We start from the raw sequence: 17,095 nt of genomic DNA on the forward strand, positions 1-17,095 counted from the left end.
TCCAGGTAGCCGCTCTCTCCTGTTTCAGGGGCGAGGTGAACGGAACCCGCCTGTCGGCTCATCCAGGGATTGCCCTTTTTCTGAATGGGGTGAAGCACCTTCGGCCACCCGTACAGTGGCCGGTTCCCTTGTGGAATCTTAATCTAGTATTGGAATTTTTGGCAGGGCCTCCCTTTTGGCCACTGTGCAGCCTTTCCTTGCATGTATTAGCCCTGAAAATGGTGTTCCTGGTGGCTATATGCTTGGCACGTCACATCTCTGAACTACAGGCATTGTCGTGTCAAGAACTGTTCTTCCGGATGACTCCAGGATGGGTTACAGCTTTGTTCCATTCCATCCTTGCCCAAGGTAGTCTGAGTTTCATTTGAATCAGTCCATTTCGTTACCATCCCTAGATAAGCACAAGGATGCGGAAGTATACCGCCTGCTCTGCCATTTGATGCAGTATCTGGAAGTTTCAGATCCAGTCCGAAAGACGGGACCGTCTGTTTGACCTTCATGGTGGAAGGAAGCAGGGTGAACCAGCTTGATTAAGGAGGTGGTCACAGAGGCCTATGTGGAGGCAAGAAAACCATTACCCCTTCAGGTTAAAGCTCATTCCACAAGGGCTCAGGCAGTCTCCTAGGAGGAAGCTAGACTGCTGTCTCCCGTCGATATCTGCCGAGTGGTGACGTGGGCTTCCTCGAACACCACCTCCAGGTTCTATCGCCTGTATGTTCAAGTCCAGGAGGACACAGCCTTTGCAAGGGCGGCGTTAACCGGACCGTGGGCAGCCTCCCGCCCCGATCGGGAGTAGCTTTTGTACATCCCATTGGTCCTGAGTCCATCTGGCTTCACGCTAGGAAATGGAGAAATTACTTACCTGATAATTTTGTTTTCCTTAGTGTAGACAGATGGACTCTGCATCCCGTCCACGGCTGCCCAAGAACGGTGCCAAGGATTCGCCCCTGGAGTGGATATCGATTCCAAGAGATTACGGGTAAGCAGTCATCCAGTCCCTAGATCAGAGCATCTGTAATCTTACTGGGGTTCAGTGTTTGGTTGAGTACAGTTATGGATATCTGTTTTTAATCACGTTTTTGCTGATAGTATGTTCACAGTGGCTTTTGAAGAGAATACTGAAGGGCTGAGGTCACTGCAGGGGTTATCTAGGGTGACCTCACTTTGAAACCTGACTCCGTCTCCATCTGCTGGCAGGGGAGCATAAACCCACTGGTCCTGAGTCCATCTGTCTACACTAAGGAAAACGAAATCATCAGGTAAATAATTTCTCCAATTTCTGTCACTGTTGTGCTTTTTTCCACCTCTGCTCAGCTCTCCTAGGCCTTCCCTGCCCTCTCAGTAAAGAAAGATTTCCTCCTCATTCCTCCGAGCTTCCCTCCTTCCACCTCTGTACCTGGAGCCTTTTTCTATAGAAAACGTCCCATTCTGGGGCCCTGGTGCAGCCCACAAGGTATCTGAATGTCTCTCTCAATGCATCTTTCCCTTCAGTGCAATCCTCCTGCAGAAAATGCCCAGTGATATTATACTGAGTGACTGTGAGAAACCTAATGCAGTGCTCTTACCCCAGGAACAGGCTCCCCCACCATCACCCCTGAGATTATATCCCACATTGAACGAGGGGAAGAGCCGTACAGCAGGGATGAGCCAGGATCAGAGGAAGGAGGAACTGGGAAAAGCAGCTGCTCAGGTGAGTGCAGGAATAAGAGGGAGCGGGGTCAGACTGCTGAGCTGGAGAGTGGAAGTGCAGAGACCCCTTCACAAGCTCCTCTGCAGATCTCTGGAATCACTCACAGGGTGTCTGTGACAGGCAGTGCTTGTGCCTGTGTCACTTTATTCATTTTTGTGTGCTGTGATACTATGCGAGCGTCCTTGACTTACGAAGGGAATCAGAGGACAGAGCAGTCTGGACTCCTGACCTTTCCTTTATAGGATAACTAGCCACTAAGCCCGTAACAACGGGCTACATTAAAAAAAATTTTCGGTCCATTTCCTTCCCCCCTCCCCTCTGTCATTCCCCCTCAGCTCATTCACAACCCCTTTGGTTGGCATAAACAGAAGATCTCCGGGGGAGGTCCCTCCCTCCCTCCGCGCGCGCCCCAGCTACTGCTCCTCGCCGCCGCCTCCATGTTTTCAAAGAGCTGACGCTCTGCTCTGACCGACGTGTTCCCCCGCACATGCGCAGTAGAGCTGCTCTCTACTGCGCATTTGCGGCACGTCGGTCAAGCCTCATTTATTTAATAGACAGGCCGTTAAGCCCGTAACAACGGGCTACATTAACAATTTTTTTTTTTCAGTCCATTTCCTTATCCCTCAGTCTCCCTTCCCCTCCCCTCCTCCCTCCCCTCATTCTCCCTCCCCTTAGTCAGTCTCTCTCCTCCCTCCCCTTAGTCACACTCTCTCCCCTCCCCTCCCCTCAGTCACTTCCTCTTCCCTCCCCTCATTCACAACCCCTTCGGATGGCGCAGATGGAAGATCTCCGGGGGAGGTCCCTCCCTCCCTCGCGTGCACAGCCGCCGCTACTGCTTGCCGCTACCGTTACTGCTTGTGCTACTGGCTGCGCCATTTTGGTTACTGGCAAGCTCTGACCGATGTGCTGCCCGCGCATGCGCAGTAGAGTTGCTCTCTACTACGCATTTGCGGCACGTCGGTCAAGCTTCATTTATCTAGTAGATTGTATTATTTACAGCACAAAAGAAACATCAGAAAAAGATCTGCTTAGCTTAGCTGTAAATGAAAAGTTCCAGCAATCACATTCACCTAGGAGCTGCCTGTTCCTCTTCCCCTCCTGGGTGTCCCTTAAGGAGGATTGGACAAGGTAGCTGAAGCTCGTCCTTTAAGTATTCTTTTTTTTTATTTAGAATTTATAAAGAACAACCAGGATATAATCAAAACAAGTGATACAAGTAATAACATCATCATAATGAGCACGATCCACAACATGATATATTAAGGCTGTAAGAGCATACACAGTCACTCAGGACCATTAGTACAAAAATACAAAATTATTCATAGAGTGTGTTACATCCAGTACAAATATCGACTCCCACAGTTTTTGGGCTTACAGAGTCCTTTTAAGCCTTTCCTGTCACCTGCTGCTCTCTGCTGCTTTGTAGTCTCTCTCTTTTAGGGGGTTCAGGGGAACATCAGTCAGATCCTTCTCCTCTCCTGGTCTCGTTGGGTTCAGAGCTCACCATGTGTCCCTGGGGCTGCGTGAGCGCTCGTTCTGGTTTTATGCTCTGAAGGGTTGGGCCCAGCTCTGTCTGATCTTTCCCTCCCTCGGGGAATCCATGACGGCCTTCATTTCCCTGCACTTCCCCAGCGCGAGGGCAGACGCGTCATGGCAGTGACTGAGCTGAGAGATAATGTCCAGTCCCTGCTTACAGCGGCTTCTGCTTCCTGTTATTCCTGCCCTGGGACTCTGCAGGGGTCAGAGATCAGCTCTGTCCTGTTCTATATAGAATAAACTTTATTTATAGAGAAATAGAAAGCAGGGTACAATATTGATTTAGATTGGGTTTAGATTTATTTTCATGGGTAGCTCAAGGCGTTACATTCAGGTACTGTCGGTATTTCCCTGTCCCGAGGAGCTTACAGTCTAAGGGGCCTATTTACTAAAGGTTTTCTCTCATGTTGTGACTATGAGAAAAATGCTTAAATAGGGCCCTCAGTTTGTAGCAATTAATGTCACACATTGCATAAAATTGAAATAAAAAAATCCCTTAAATGTCGCCTTCCATTGCCCTTCAGAAGCTGCAGCTGATCCAGTCCTCAGTGTTTGTTTCATAGACAGAGCGTCACTGCTGTTCTTAGGGAGCTCCATAATCTATTTTAAATTATTTATAATTGCAATTAAAAGTGCTTCTCCTAGCTATGAGCTCTTGCTGTCCCCTTCAGTGAATCATTCCCCGAGTGACATTCAGCTTCCCGCTCTCAGAACCTGATGTGGATGTTGCACTCAGGGGTGGACCCTTGTCCTGGAGCAGTGGAGAACGGCTCCCTGGTAGGGACCAGGAGGCACCTGCCCCCAGGGGGGGGAGCACAGGAGGAGACGGAGGCTAGGATGAGCTTCACCACTGGAAGCCCATGGTCCCCCCGGCAGGAGCACTTAGGGACCCGGGCCGCTTGGACTTAGGTGGGCCTCGCAGGGTCTCCTGGAGAGAGAGAAGTCAGGCGTGCCCACAGACAGGAGAGGAGCGCGGTCAGGTTCGAGACTGGAGGTCAGATGGAGCAAGGAGGACCAGAACAACGTAGGTGATGACAAGGATGGAGAAGTGGTCAAGCAGGCAGAGAGGTCAGAATCCAGGGATCAGTCCAAGGAGTGGTCAACAAAGCAGGGGTCAGGTTCCAGAGGTCAGATGAGGTCACAGGCAGGCCGAGGTCAGCAGGCAGGTCAAGGAACAGGCTGAAGTCAGAAGGCAGCAGGCAGACAGGTGAAGGAGCAAGCCGAGGTCAGTACCAGTAGTAATAATTGACCCTGAGCTAAACATGAAACAACACATCTCACTGAAAATGAAAGAAGGATACGCAAAACTAATGATTCTGAGAAGACTAAAACCTCTACTAACACTAAACAATTTTCGCACAGTTCTACAGGCAATGATATTCGCAAGCACAGATTATTGTAACTCCCTGCTTTTAGGACTACCACAATCTACGATTCGGCCACTGCAAATATTACAAAACTCAGCTGCTAGAATTTCGACTGGCAAAAAATAAATTACCACATTACAGGATCGCTCGCCGAATTACACTGGCTTCCAATTGAACAAAGAATTCAATATAAGGCTTTGTGCATAATTCACGATCTAATCCACGATGAAAAAGCTGACTGGCTTAACACTGCACTGTGCGTACACGTCCCGCAAAGAAACCTGAGATCTGCTAATAAGGCTCTACTAACTGTCCCCTCGGTCAAAACAGCACGCCTCACGCAAGTAAGGGAAAGAGCACTATCACTGGCTGGCCCCGTGCTATGGAACTCCATGCCACTCGAAATAAGGCTGCAGAGAATTTGAAAATATTTAAAACCAATCTGAAAACCTGGCTCTTTAAACAAGCTTTTTATAAAGATAAAGAGAAGGAGAAAAACAGTTGATCGATAAGGACGCACCAAACTTGAAGTTGTTACTTGTAACCTACAAATGCATATTAATGTTAAATTCAAACCGCCTAATATGTTCCCAACAGACAAGCTTAACTTACACACATAGTCTATATTGTAATGAATTGTTACCGTGCTATGATGGCACATGACTAATTTGTAATCTATACCACTCATATTTTCATTATCGTGCCTTGCTGTAAACCGTTGTCATGGTTATCTAACTTAACGACGGTATAGAGGAGTTTTTAAGTAAGTCAGTCAGTCGCTGGAATACTAGGATCCTGGAACAAGACTGTAACAAGGTTCAGACGCAGTGACAATCTAGCAAGGAGTAAACCCGATTGCCAAGGCAGGGACTTCCTTATAACAGGGAATCACTCAGGACGCGCCGCGGAGCTAGGACCCGCCCCTGGCCCTACAAGAGGCCGGGCAGTCCACGCGCGCATAGGGATGTGGCCAACGCCACTGAGGACGCCGAGCTTCAGCGTGAGGCCTGGTGTGCAGTGGAAGGCCCGGCGACCGCCACCGCGGGATGCCGTAGCCTGGAAAAGCTCGCAGCTGCCGCTAGGGAGGAAGGCCAAGGACCTGCTGTGGAACCAGAGAGGTGAGCAGGCCCGTGCGCGGTGCGTAATGGTGGATCCGCGTTTGGAAAATGCTCTGCTTCAGGGGTGTGCGTTGGGTTTGATAGTGGAATATTGAATAGCGAGTGGGGAAAGCTTCATTGAAGGGGACAGCAAGAAGTCACAGCTATGATAAGCACTTTTAATTGCAAATATGACACAAATTCCAAAAGAAAGTAATTTAAAATTAAGAAGTGCTCACTGTTGTCCATTTCTGTAAGCACTTTCAGGTGAGGTCTATGTTTATACTGAAGCACTGATTGCATTTTCAAGATTACCAGTAGCTGTGTATGAAGACCTTCATTAATGTTATGAACTGAGTGCTGGACATCACAGAGCTATTTAAATACAATTAGTTTTTAAGTGTGAGTTACATAAAACAGCATTCTGAGAATTTTATCCGTCTGACAGAGTGTTGAGTTGTTCAGTCCTTAGCTTGGTCCTCCTCTGAGACCCAGAGATGTGCTCTGGTTCATCCCAGGATGCTGCAGAAAGGAGCTGATGCACAGACTTCACAGACAGCCCAGCGGACCTGTTGGGCTGGAAGAATTGGCTTGAACCAATGAGAATGGAAAATGGATCAGAGAGCAGGGTGCAGAGATGAACATTTTATTTTACTCCTCTAATCTGCGCCGAGGATTGTTTGTTTCTACAGAGTCATCTCCCAAGTTGTTGCAAGAACCTGCAGTTCCAAAGGCTTGAATGGGGGGGGGGGGAGAATTTATAATTCCTGTTTGACTCTGTGTTCTTGACTGTGTTTTAACCACAAAGTTATTTTACACAACAGTTGAAAGTTTGATGGGCTTCAGGGAGGGAGAGGCTTCTGATCTCCTCCTGCGGGGGTGGGTTCCTCCTGTGGGAATGGCCGGCTGCCTAGGAAGATGATGAGTACAGAAATGGGGGGAGGGGGAGGGAGTCGGGTGGGTATGTGTTCAGTTCGGAGTTAACAGTCTGTTGTTATTTAGGAGAGTAGTGGGTGGATCCTTGGACCGGTGGCAGATGACCACACCCCCGGGGAAAAGATCCCGAGAGGGACCACCGGTCAGGCTCAGAGTTGGGAGACAGACACACACTAGTTCTTTTATTAGACAGTATACTGAACCACCAGAGGGGGCAGTAGTGAGCTGGACGCGCCCGGCTGGGCTGTAGTCCCTCAGGCACTGGAACAGCGATCTCTGGAGGCTGAGTGATGTAGTTGGCAGTGATGACTTCCAGTCAGAAGAGAGTACTGAGTAAGTTTGGGGACGAGGGCCCTCGAGAAGCGAGTTCCAGACTTGTCACCTGAAAAACAAAGGAGAGAGTGAGGTCCCAGAGGAACGGGTACCCCTGGTAAGTCCGAGGAGGCAGAGGAGCTTAGGTAGAGTAACCCTTGCTAACTCGATGTGTTAGCAAATTCCAAGACCTTATATATCCGTCGCGGTGATGTCATCTTCGGGGGACACCCCCAAGGTTCGCGCCATCGCCGGTACTTCAGTCGGGGCTGTGTCGCGCGTGCGTGCACTCTCCTAGGCCTCCAGGAAACATGGCGGTTTGCAGCGTCTAGCCGGTCTGGGGACGCCGGAGGAGTTCGGCAGAAGGACGCCGCGGCAGCCAATCTTCCCTTGGGCGCAGAGGGAGGCGCCAAAGAGGAAAGGAGGGTGGAGAGAGGGTGTCGGGAACCGACGGACACAACGGTATGAGAGGGCTTGCTGAGCAAGATCTGGTATGTGAGCTATTTCAGTTAAGGGAGGAGATGCGGTGGGAAGAGCTATATGTGTTGCGTCCATCGCTTCTTGACGTCCTCACTCCGCCCTCTTTACCTCTGTGGCGACTCCCTCCAGGTCTGATGGACGGTTAGCTGCCGCGGCGTCTCCGGACCGGCACGACACTGCGGATCTGCCATGTCCCTGATGACGTAGGGCGAGCGCTCCGATTGATGTACCAGCAAGGGCGCGAACCTCGGGGGCGTCCCCCTGGGTTGACGTCATCCGCTTCCAATATGAAAGGTCTCAGTATTCGATAACGAATCGAGTTAACAAGGGGATTGCTTTGGCTTTTCTCCCAAGCTGCTCTGCCTCCTCGGACTTGCCATGGGTACCCGTTCTTCGGGGGCCTCGCTCTCTTTTCTCTATTTCAGATTGCAGATAGGAACCGGTACTCGCTCCTTGAGGGCCCATGTTCCTGAACACTCTGAATTTCTCTAGCCTGGATAGCCTGCGATAGCCTGGAAGCTATCGCAGATACAGACATTCGTGAGTTACCATCGCTCTCTCAGAGCTTTCCCTGGAACCAGGTACTTGCTCCTCGAGGGCCTAACCCTTTCCAGCTATTGAGCTTCCTTAAGACCTTGTGTGAGTGTTGTCATCTAGTTCTGGCTATGAACACAGCACACCCTGTCTACTCGCTATCTATAGTTTCTCTACAGCTCAACCCCGGGATCGCTGTTCCAGTACCTGAGGGACTTCAGCCCTGCCGGGCATATCAGCTCACTACTGCCACCTCTGGTGGTTCTACTAACCTGTCTAATAAAAGAATTATCTGTGTCTGTCTGTCTGTCGTACCCAAGCCTAGCCGGTGGTCCCTCTCAGGATATCCTCCTGGGGGTGCAGTCATCTGCCATCGGCCCAAGGATCCACCTATCTACATTCCTCTACAGCTGAGTACCCTCTCCAAGCCCTCTGCTGGTAACAGATTGCTACTCCTTCTCCATCAGGAGTTTTCAGCAACAGATTCATAACAGATTGCTAACTCTGCAGTCTATACCTTAACAGATTAACTACTCCCTCTACAGGAGCTGAGCATATCAGATTGCTAACTCCTCCTTCCACAGGAGCAGATTCATTACAGATTGCTAACTCCTCCCTCTACAGGAGCTGATTCATAATAGGTTGCTAACTCCTCCTTCCTCAGGAGCCGATGCATAAAAATATGGTATTGCAGGAGGGATGGGAAGATAACAGGATTCAAGGGAATGAGGATTGCTGTTTTATGGTGCACAGTATCAATGTATTCACAATATGGCTAATATTCAGATTGTATCTTTAGATCTAAAAAGGTTGAATATGATAGTAAGAAGAAACTTCTATATAGAGATATGGAGGTGTTAAAGGCCTCAATTGTGTTCATTCAGGAGACACATCTAAAGGCCAAATTTGAAAGTCTCATGGGATTGGCTAAATTTATACATCGTTATTTTGCTCCTAGTTCCAAAGAGAATAAAATACACTGGAGCTGAGATTTTATTGTCCAAAGATCTTGTTTTTGAATCCAAATTATGTATGAGACCCTCTGGGCAGATATATTTTGCTTCAGATACAGTTGGGCGGAGAAATATATACGCTCATTAATATCTCTGCATCCAGTCAGGAAACATTTTTTTCCCCGCTTCATACTATGATGTTGGGTAAGGTGGAGGGACACCGAATTCTGGGGAGGAGGGACTTTACCTTGGTGCGAGCCCCTGCAGTAGATAAGTCCCTATGGAAGCAGTATGCACTCTTGTGCGCATTGCTCAAAATTGAAACACCTGATTGGGTCATGGAATATAATCGAGATATGGAGATTGAGATTCCCTACCTCAAGAAATGATACGTTTTATTCTTCTCCACATGATTCGTATTCCAAATGGATTATTTCTTCATTGAGAAAGATCTTTCCAATACGGTGATACAGGTGGAAATCGAACCAATCACTTGGTCTGACCATGCACCCAATATGGCTGGAGATGCCCCTTCAGAATTACGTCTCGGGGCACAGATGCTGGAAATTAAAGGATTCTTTATTGGACGATGAGCAGTGTTGTGTTAACTTCTCAGGTATAATTCAGGACTTATCTTGAAATATCAAGAAATTGATACTGGGGATTCTTCTCCAGCGATGGTTCAGGGTAGCTTGAAAGCGTTTCTCCGGCGTCTCCTTATCTCAAAAGCTTTCTTCCTGAAAAAGGAGGGAGAAAGTCAAAGAAGAGCACGAAGGGGATAAATGTAAGAGAACTTGAAAGACAACATAAACGTAATAGGTCTAAAAACGTTCTTCAGCAATTATTGTCAGTTAGGGAGGAATTACAGATATTGAATACACAATCATGAGTTCATCATGATCTTGGCATCTGGATTGATTATGACCTGAGCCTAAAAAACTGCATTGCCATAAAAACGCGAGAAGGCTTTCATAAACTCCAGATCCTAAAACATCTCAAACCATTATTATACCCGAATGACTTCAGAACAATTCTTCAGACCCTCATTTTCTCAAGTCTAGATTATTGCAATGCAATTCTCCTAGGACTACCTAAATCCTCACTAAGACCACTGCAATTACTTCAAAATGCTGCGGCACGCGTTCTAACCGGAAAAAGGAAGTTCGATCACATCTCCCCAACCCTAAAAAACCTTCATTGGCTACCTATCTCACAAAGAATTAAATACAAATCCTTAACCATCCTACATAATGAAATTTACAAAGACAACAATTCATCCCTGGACAACATGATTACAATCCATAAATCACCCCGTTCTTCAAGATCTTCGGACAAATTACTACTATTCATTCCTCCTCATCTGCAAAACTATCTTCTACTAGACATAGAGCCTTCTATATTGCCGGTCCAAAAGAATGGAACTCTATCCCAGGATACCTAAGTTCCATCAAAGATCCCAAAAATTTCAAAAAAGAACTAAAAACATGGTTGTTTAGACAATCATACACAGATTGATATGATCTATATCTGTATTTAACAATTTCAACCCCATCTTGAACCCTAATACTTCTGTACAATAAGTATATGCAAAATTTAAACCTACTTGGTATCTTTCTAACATGTTATTCTCCGCTCTTTACTGAGATGTTATATGTTTATTTTACTCTTTGTATTGTATTATATTTATAATTTATATCTGTTCTATGTAATGAAGTTGTTACACTGTAAACCGGAATGAAGGCTCCCAGCTATATTTCGGTATAAAAAAGAACATAAATAAATAAATCATTTGGAATTGACGAAGCAAGAATACTTTTGAGGGAGGGAATAAGGCGGGGAACCTCCTGGCTCGTTGTTCGAAGTAATTGTCCACACAAAATAATAATCTAAAAATAAAAAGTAAGTCCGGGGATATTTTAACCTCTAATCAAGACACACGGGAGCGTTTCCTGCAGTTCTGTCCTGAGTCATATAGTCCAGAGGACACTATTTCTGCTGAAGCGATAAGGAAACTATTTGACAGGGATGGATTTGCCACAGCTGGTAGAAAAGGATAAACTTTGGTTGGACAGGGATATCTCTGTTTTGGAAATCTCCAAGGTTATAAAAGATTTGAAAGTTGGTAAATCTCCTGGACTAGACAGGTTCTTGGCCAGATTTTCCAGAGGTGGCAGGCCCTTTGACCAAGTTGTATAATTCCTTGAGGGAGGGCAAAGCCTCATTTTGTCTGATTCTAATAAGGCAGGGATCCAGCAAATTGTGGCTGGCGTTGCCCGATTTCCTTAATAAATATAGACTTGAAAATCCGAACGCATGAATAAATTAGTAGGCAGATTGATAGCGGGGTTTATACCAGGAAGAGTGGCAGGGAACAACGCGAGGGGAAAATAGTAGATATTATGTGGTGGGCTGGTAAAGAAAATGTTGCCTCTGTGGGTTTTTAACTATTGAGGCAGAGAAGGCCTTCGACCTGGAGCACTGGCTCTTTCTGTTCAGAAAAGATGGTAAAGATGGGATTTGGAGAAACACCTACGAAGTGGATCTACAAGTTCTACCTATCTCCCACTGCTTACGTCAAGATTAATGGAGGGTATAGTGAAAGTTTTCCAACAGGGAGACGTAGCAAACAGGGGTGCCCGCTTTCTGCAATATTATTTGCTTTATTTGTGGAACCATTCGCCATTTAAAATAAGAGCCAATGAATAGGGTAAAGGGTTTTAAGATAAGTTTATATTCGCTCTTTGCAGACGATACTCTTTTTACATTAACTGACCTAAGAGGGCACTGTGCAAGAGTTTGGGGCATTTAGTGTTGTATCAGGATTTATAATCAACTGGGGTAAGTCTGAAATATTGAATATCTCAGCACCAAAAGCTGTGGCGAGAGTGAGGAAATGTCAGTATCCGCTTAAGTGGGCAGCCCAAAAAAATAAAATACTTAGGGATATATATATATCTGGGAAAACAGTGGAATACCTTTATTTTATTGATTATCAGCTGTTGTGGGTGAAAATACTGAAGGATTTAGAAGAATGGGAAGGGTCTCTTCATTTTCATGGTTAGGCCGGATTGCAGGCCTCAAAGTGAATTTATTGCCGATCGGGGTTCCTGACCAAATGCTTAAAATGTGGCAGAAGAGATTTTTTTGATTATATTTGGACGAGGAGCTCCCTATATTGAAATGGGAAGGGGGGGGGGGGGTGTACCCAGTCTTACATGGTACCATGTGGTGGGCCAGCTTAGAGCGAATGTGGAGTGACACAGGGAGCGAGAGGAGAAACGGTGGGCACTGAGTGAGCAACATTGGGTGGGTGAAATGCCCCTCGGAGCAAGGGTGTGGCAGCCACTGAACAGTTGGCGGAAGTCAAGTTAATAGCACCAAGGACGTCTATGTATTTTATTTATTTAAGGTTTTTATCTACCGACATTTTGTACGTACCTCATGCCGGTTTACCTAGAACATTGTTAACCGGAAAAAGAGTTACATGAAACTGGATGAATGGTAACAAAGGAGTTAAAGAGATTGAGGGAGTTCAGGAGAGAGGGTAAACGCAATAAAATAACTACCGTATTTTTCGCTCCATAAGACGCACTTTTTTTCCCCCAAAAGTGGGGGGGAAATGTATGTGCGTCTTATAGAGCGAATCTAAAAAAAAAATCTAACAAAACCCCCCCCCCCACCCTCCTGACTCCCCCAAGACCTGCCGACTTAATTTACTACAACCCCCCACCCTCCTGACCCCCCCAAGACCTACCGACTTAATTTACTACAACCCCCACCCTCCTGATCCCCCCCCCAAGACCTGCCGACTTAATTTACTACAACCCCCCCACCCTTCTGACCCCCCCAAGACCTGCCAAACGTCCCTGGTGGTCCAGCGGGGGTCCAGGAGCGGTCCGGGAGCGATCTCCTGGGCTTGGGCCGTCGGCTGCCAGTAATCATTTACCATCTTCCTATTTAACGCACAATCACTGACCAACAAAACTTTAATACTTAACGACCTACTGCTGGACTCAACTCCGGATTTTTGCGCCATAACAGAAACATGGCTCAAACCCACTGACATCGCACTCATTAACCAACTTCCAACACAGATCTACGACTTCTTCTCTATCCCAAGACAAAAAAAAGAGGAGGGGGTATCTTTCTAGCTGCCAAAAAATCCTTGAGGTTCACACCCTATCCTATCAACACAAATACCAAATTAGAATTAGGATTGTTCAAATCAGAAGATCTCCAAATCCTTCTAGTTTACGCCCCCTCCAGGCCTGCTAGAGTCAGACACCTCTCCCATTCTAGAAACTATAACTTTACACCTTAACCTTGACTCCCCAGCTATAATCTTGGGCGACTTCAATTTACATGTTGACAAAGTTCCCCTTTCAACGAACTGCGAAGCCTTCCTCACCGCAATGTCCGCAATGGGCTTCAAACAACAAATCAACAAACCCACTCACAAAGGAGGACACACACTCGACCTCTTCTTTACAAATGCCGGCATATCCCAAACAAATCAACCTGACTGTCAACAAGTCCCATGGTCAGACCACTCCTTAATCACCACCAGTTTTTCCCTACCACAACCAGATTTTAAGCCTGACTCAAGACCCGCTTTCCTCTACAGAAAAACATGTAACTCTGAACTCCTCAGCAAAGTTATAGCCCCAGAACTACCATCCATCGATGTTTCTACACCTAATTCCGCTATCCAATCATGGTCCAAAATAACAAAAGAAGTAGCAAACACACTTTGCCCACTGACCACCAAAAAACAGTCTTCAAAGGCATCCAAAAGACAACCCTGGTTCAATGATGAACTGCGAAATCTCAAAAAACTACTTCGGCAGAAAGAAAGAAAATGGCGTAAAGCCCCCTCTCCGGCCTCACTTTCAGGCTACAAATGCACACTCCACCAATACAAAATCAGTACACAGAAAACAAAAAGAGACTACTATGCCCGTCAGGTTCATCACATCATCTATGATTCGAAAGCTCTATTCGCCTTCGTTTCCAATCTCACTAAACCCATCACTCCTGATATACCACCCGAACTTTCTCAGACCAAAGCAGACGAACTGGCTCTTCATTTCAGCAAAAAAATCTCTGAACTCCTTAATCAATTGCCATTAACCACTAGCTCTCAAGATAACACATATATTCTCCCTAACAAAGATATCCAACTTAACGCATTCGAACCCATCACTGTCACAGAGATACAATCGGTGCTGAAGAAAATGAAACCTTCATCACACCCGTTTGATCAAATTCCCTCCAAAATGCTACTTCTCATTCCTGATATTATATCAAAATCACTTGCTGAAATTATAAACTGTTCACTGTCCCAGGGTATCTACCCAGATGAGCTAAAAACAGCATCAATCAAACCCCTCCTAAAAAAAATCGAATCTAAATCCAAATGATCCCAACAACTTCCGCCCTATTTCCAACCTTCCATTCATAGCCAAAATAATGGAGAAATTGGTGAACACTCAACTTTCCAACTACTTGGAAGACCACGGAATTCTGTCTCCAAACCAATATGGCTTTCGAAAAGCTGCAAGCACAGAAACACTACTTCTTTCACTCTCAGACTTCCTCCTCTCCGGAATCGATAAAGGCAAAGCATTTTTACTAATCCTCCTTGACTTCTCGGCGGCCTTTGATACCGTCAACCATTACCTCCTGCTAAAACAACTGGCAAATATTGGAGTGACAGCAACTTCACTAACATGGTTCAAAACCTTCCTGGAAAACAGAGGTTAGAGGGTCAAAATACATAATTCAGAATCCCAATATCACCCCTCCACCAGAGGGGTGCCATAAGGTTCTTCCCTGTCACCCACTCTATTTAATATATACCTTCTACCACTTTGTCAATTACTCACAAAATTAAACCTGAAACACTTCCTCTTCGCTGACGACGTACAGATTGTGATCCCTTTAAAAGAATCCATCTCGACAACAATGGAATACTGGGACAATTGCTTACTAGAAATCAAACACCTCCTCAACAGCCTAAACCTAGTCCTCAATGCGTCGAAAACGGAATATCTCCTTATAGCACCTGAAAACAACAACAATACACTTTCAAAGCCTACAACACTCCTACAAACCACCCATGTAAGAGATCTAGGAGCCTTCTTAGATAATCGTCTTAGCCTCAAAGCATTCATTAACAGAACTACCAAAGACTGCTTCCACAAATTACATATCCTGAAAAGAATAAAGCCACTTTTCCACGCGCATGACTTTAGATCAATCCTGCAAGCAATAATCTTCTCCAAACTAGATTATTGCAATTCTCTTCTACTAGGCCTCCCAGCTTCCTACACCAAGCCTCTACAAATGGTACAGAACACAGCAGCCAGAATCCTCACAAACTCCAGGAAAATCGACCACATCTCCCCCATCCTCAAAGACCTTCATTGGTTACCGATCCACTTCAGAATTATGTATAAAACCATCATGATTATCTACAAGAACATCCATCAACACACTCAACTCGACCTACAAATCCCTTTTAAAAAACACACATCAGACAGACCCATCAGGGAACACTACAAAGAATCACTACAGGTTCCACATGCCAAAACCTACCATCATAAATCCTACAGCTCAAGAGCTCTCTCATCAGCAGGTCCAATCCTTTGGAACTCCATCCCACCGGACTTAAGACAAGAACCATGCGCTCCAACTTTTAGGAAAAGACTAAAAACTTGGCTTTTTAAAAAAGCTTTCCCAGATCTGGATTAAATTCCCCACTCATCATCAGCATAAACACAAAAGTTAGGAACTGTAAAAAAAAAAAAAAAATCCCACTAACTTCACACGCAGTCACAGCAACATTTTATTATACTTCACAACAATATCTTATCTAATCATTTTGCTACACATCTATATTTTATATTTTATAATATTATACATATTTATTAATTGATCCAGCTGGTTAAAATGCTAATAGTCGTTCTACAATTCCTCCCCTTTCATATCCAAGTTATTTTTCCATGTTTTTTGTAACTTTCTCACATCCAAAATATTGTTATAATATTTGTTAAGTTTCATACCATATTTGTTCTTGTATTGGGAAATGTTCTTTACTTTGTTACTCTCTGCCTTTACTCACATTGTTAATTGTAAACCGGGTTGATGTGATTCCTATCATGAAACTCGGTATAATAAAAATAATAAATAAATAAATCAAAATGGCGCCGACGGCCCTTTGCCCTCACTATGTCACTGGGACCGACCGCTGCTATTGGTCGGTCTCAGTGACATGGTGAGGGCAAAGGGCCGTCGGCGCCATTTTGTTTACTGGCAGCCGACGGCAGAAGCCCAGGAGATCGTTCCCGGACCGCTCCTGGACCCCCGCTGGACCACCAGGGACGTTTGGCAGGTCTTGGGGGGGGGGGGGGAGTGTAGTAAATTAAGTCGGCAGGTCTTGGGGGGGTCAGGAGGGTGGGGGTTGTAGTAAATTAAGTCGGCAGGTGTTGGGGGGGTCAGGAGGGTGGGGGGTTGTAGTAAATTTATTTATTTAGCATTTTTTATATACCGAGGTAGAGCAGAGTAGCCTTCACTCCGGTTTACAGATTATAACAACATGTTACATAAAACTAATTGAGGACATTGAAGAGAAAACAACAATTAACAATCTGAGAACTGTCATGTCAAACATAAGAGCAGGGCAAGATATCCCAAAGGATAAACACATTGAGCATAGCAGATAAGATGTACCAAAGGATACATTAAGTCGGTGGGTCAGGAGGGTGGGGGTTGTTAATTAATTTAAAGGGTTGGGATGGGTTTTTTTTTGGGGGGGGAGGGGTTCCCAGAGAAAGAAAAGTTTTCTGATCTGGGGAGTGGACCGAAATGGCCCTCCCCAGACCCGAAAACAAAATGGGGAGGAAAAAAAAAAGCTATGCACTCCCCTAATTTGCTCCATAAGACGCACAGACGCAGAGCCGGTTTAGCACAATTTTTTTTTTTTTTTATATTCCCCCTCTGAATCCTAGGTGCGACTTATGGAGCAAAAAATACGGTATATGAGAACATGGCTGTATGATAACATAGGGAGAGGTGAAACCAATTGTGAGGTTGCAAAAAGCAGTGGAACAGGCATGAACCAAGGGGAGGGGCATGAAGGAGGAATAGGACTATAATGGGTTGGGCTAAAAACTTAATCTGAGAATGAGG

General features: G+C 45.7%; 1 protein-coding gene across 2 annotated transcripts in view; it reads left to right on the top strand.

Moving 5' to 3' along the window:
• The window catches only part of LOC115085870 (oocyte zinc finger protein XlCOF6-like), a 39,547-nt gene that overhangs the window by 13,644 nt on the left and 8,808 nt on the right, over positions 1–17,095 (top strand). For both annotated transcript variants that reach the window (XM_029592396.1, XM_029592397.1), the window contains one exon: positions 1,571–1,690. In XM_029592396.1, the coding sequence (XP_029448256.1) occupies positions 1,571–1,690 (120 nt within the window). The remainder of the gene's footprint in view (positions 1–1,570; positions 1,691–17,095) is intronic.

The sequence above is a fragment of the Rhinatrema bivittatum genome, chromosome 2 (genome assembly GCF_901001135.1).
Source record: "Rhinatrema bivittatum chromosome 2, aRhiBiv1.1, whole genome shotgun sequence".
Lineage (NCBI taxonomy): Eukaryota > Metazoa > Chordata > Amphibia > Gymnophiona > Rhinatrematidae > Rhinatrema > Rhinatrema bivittatum.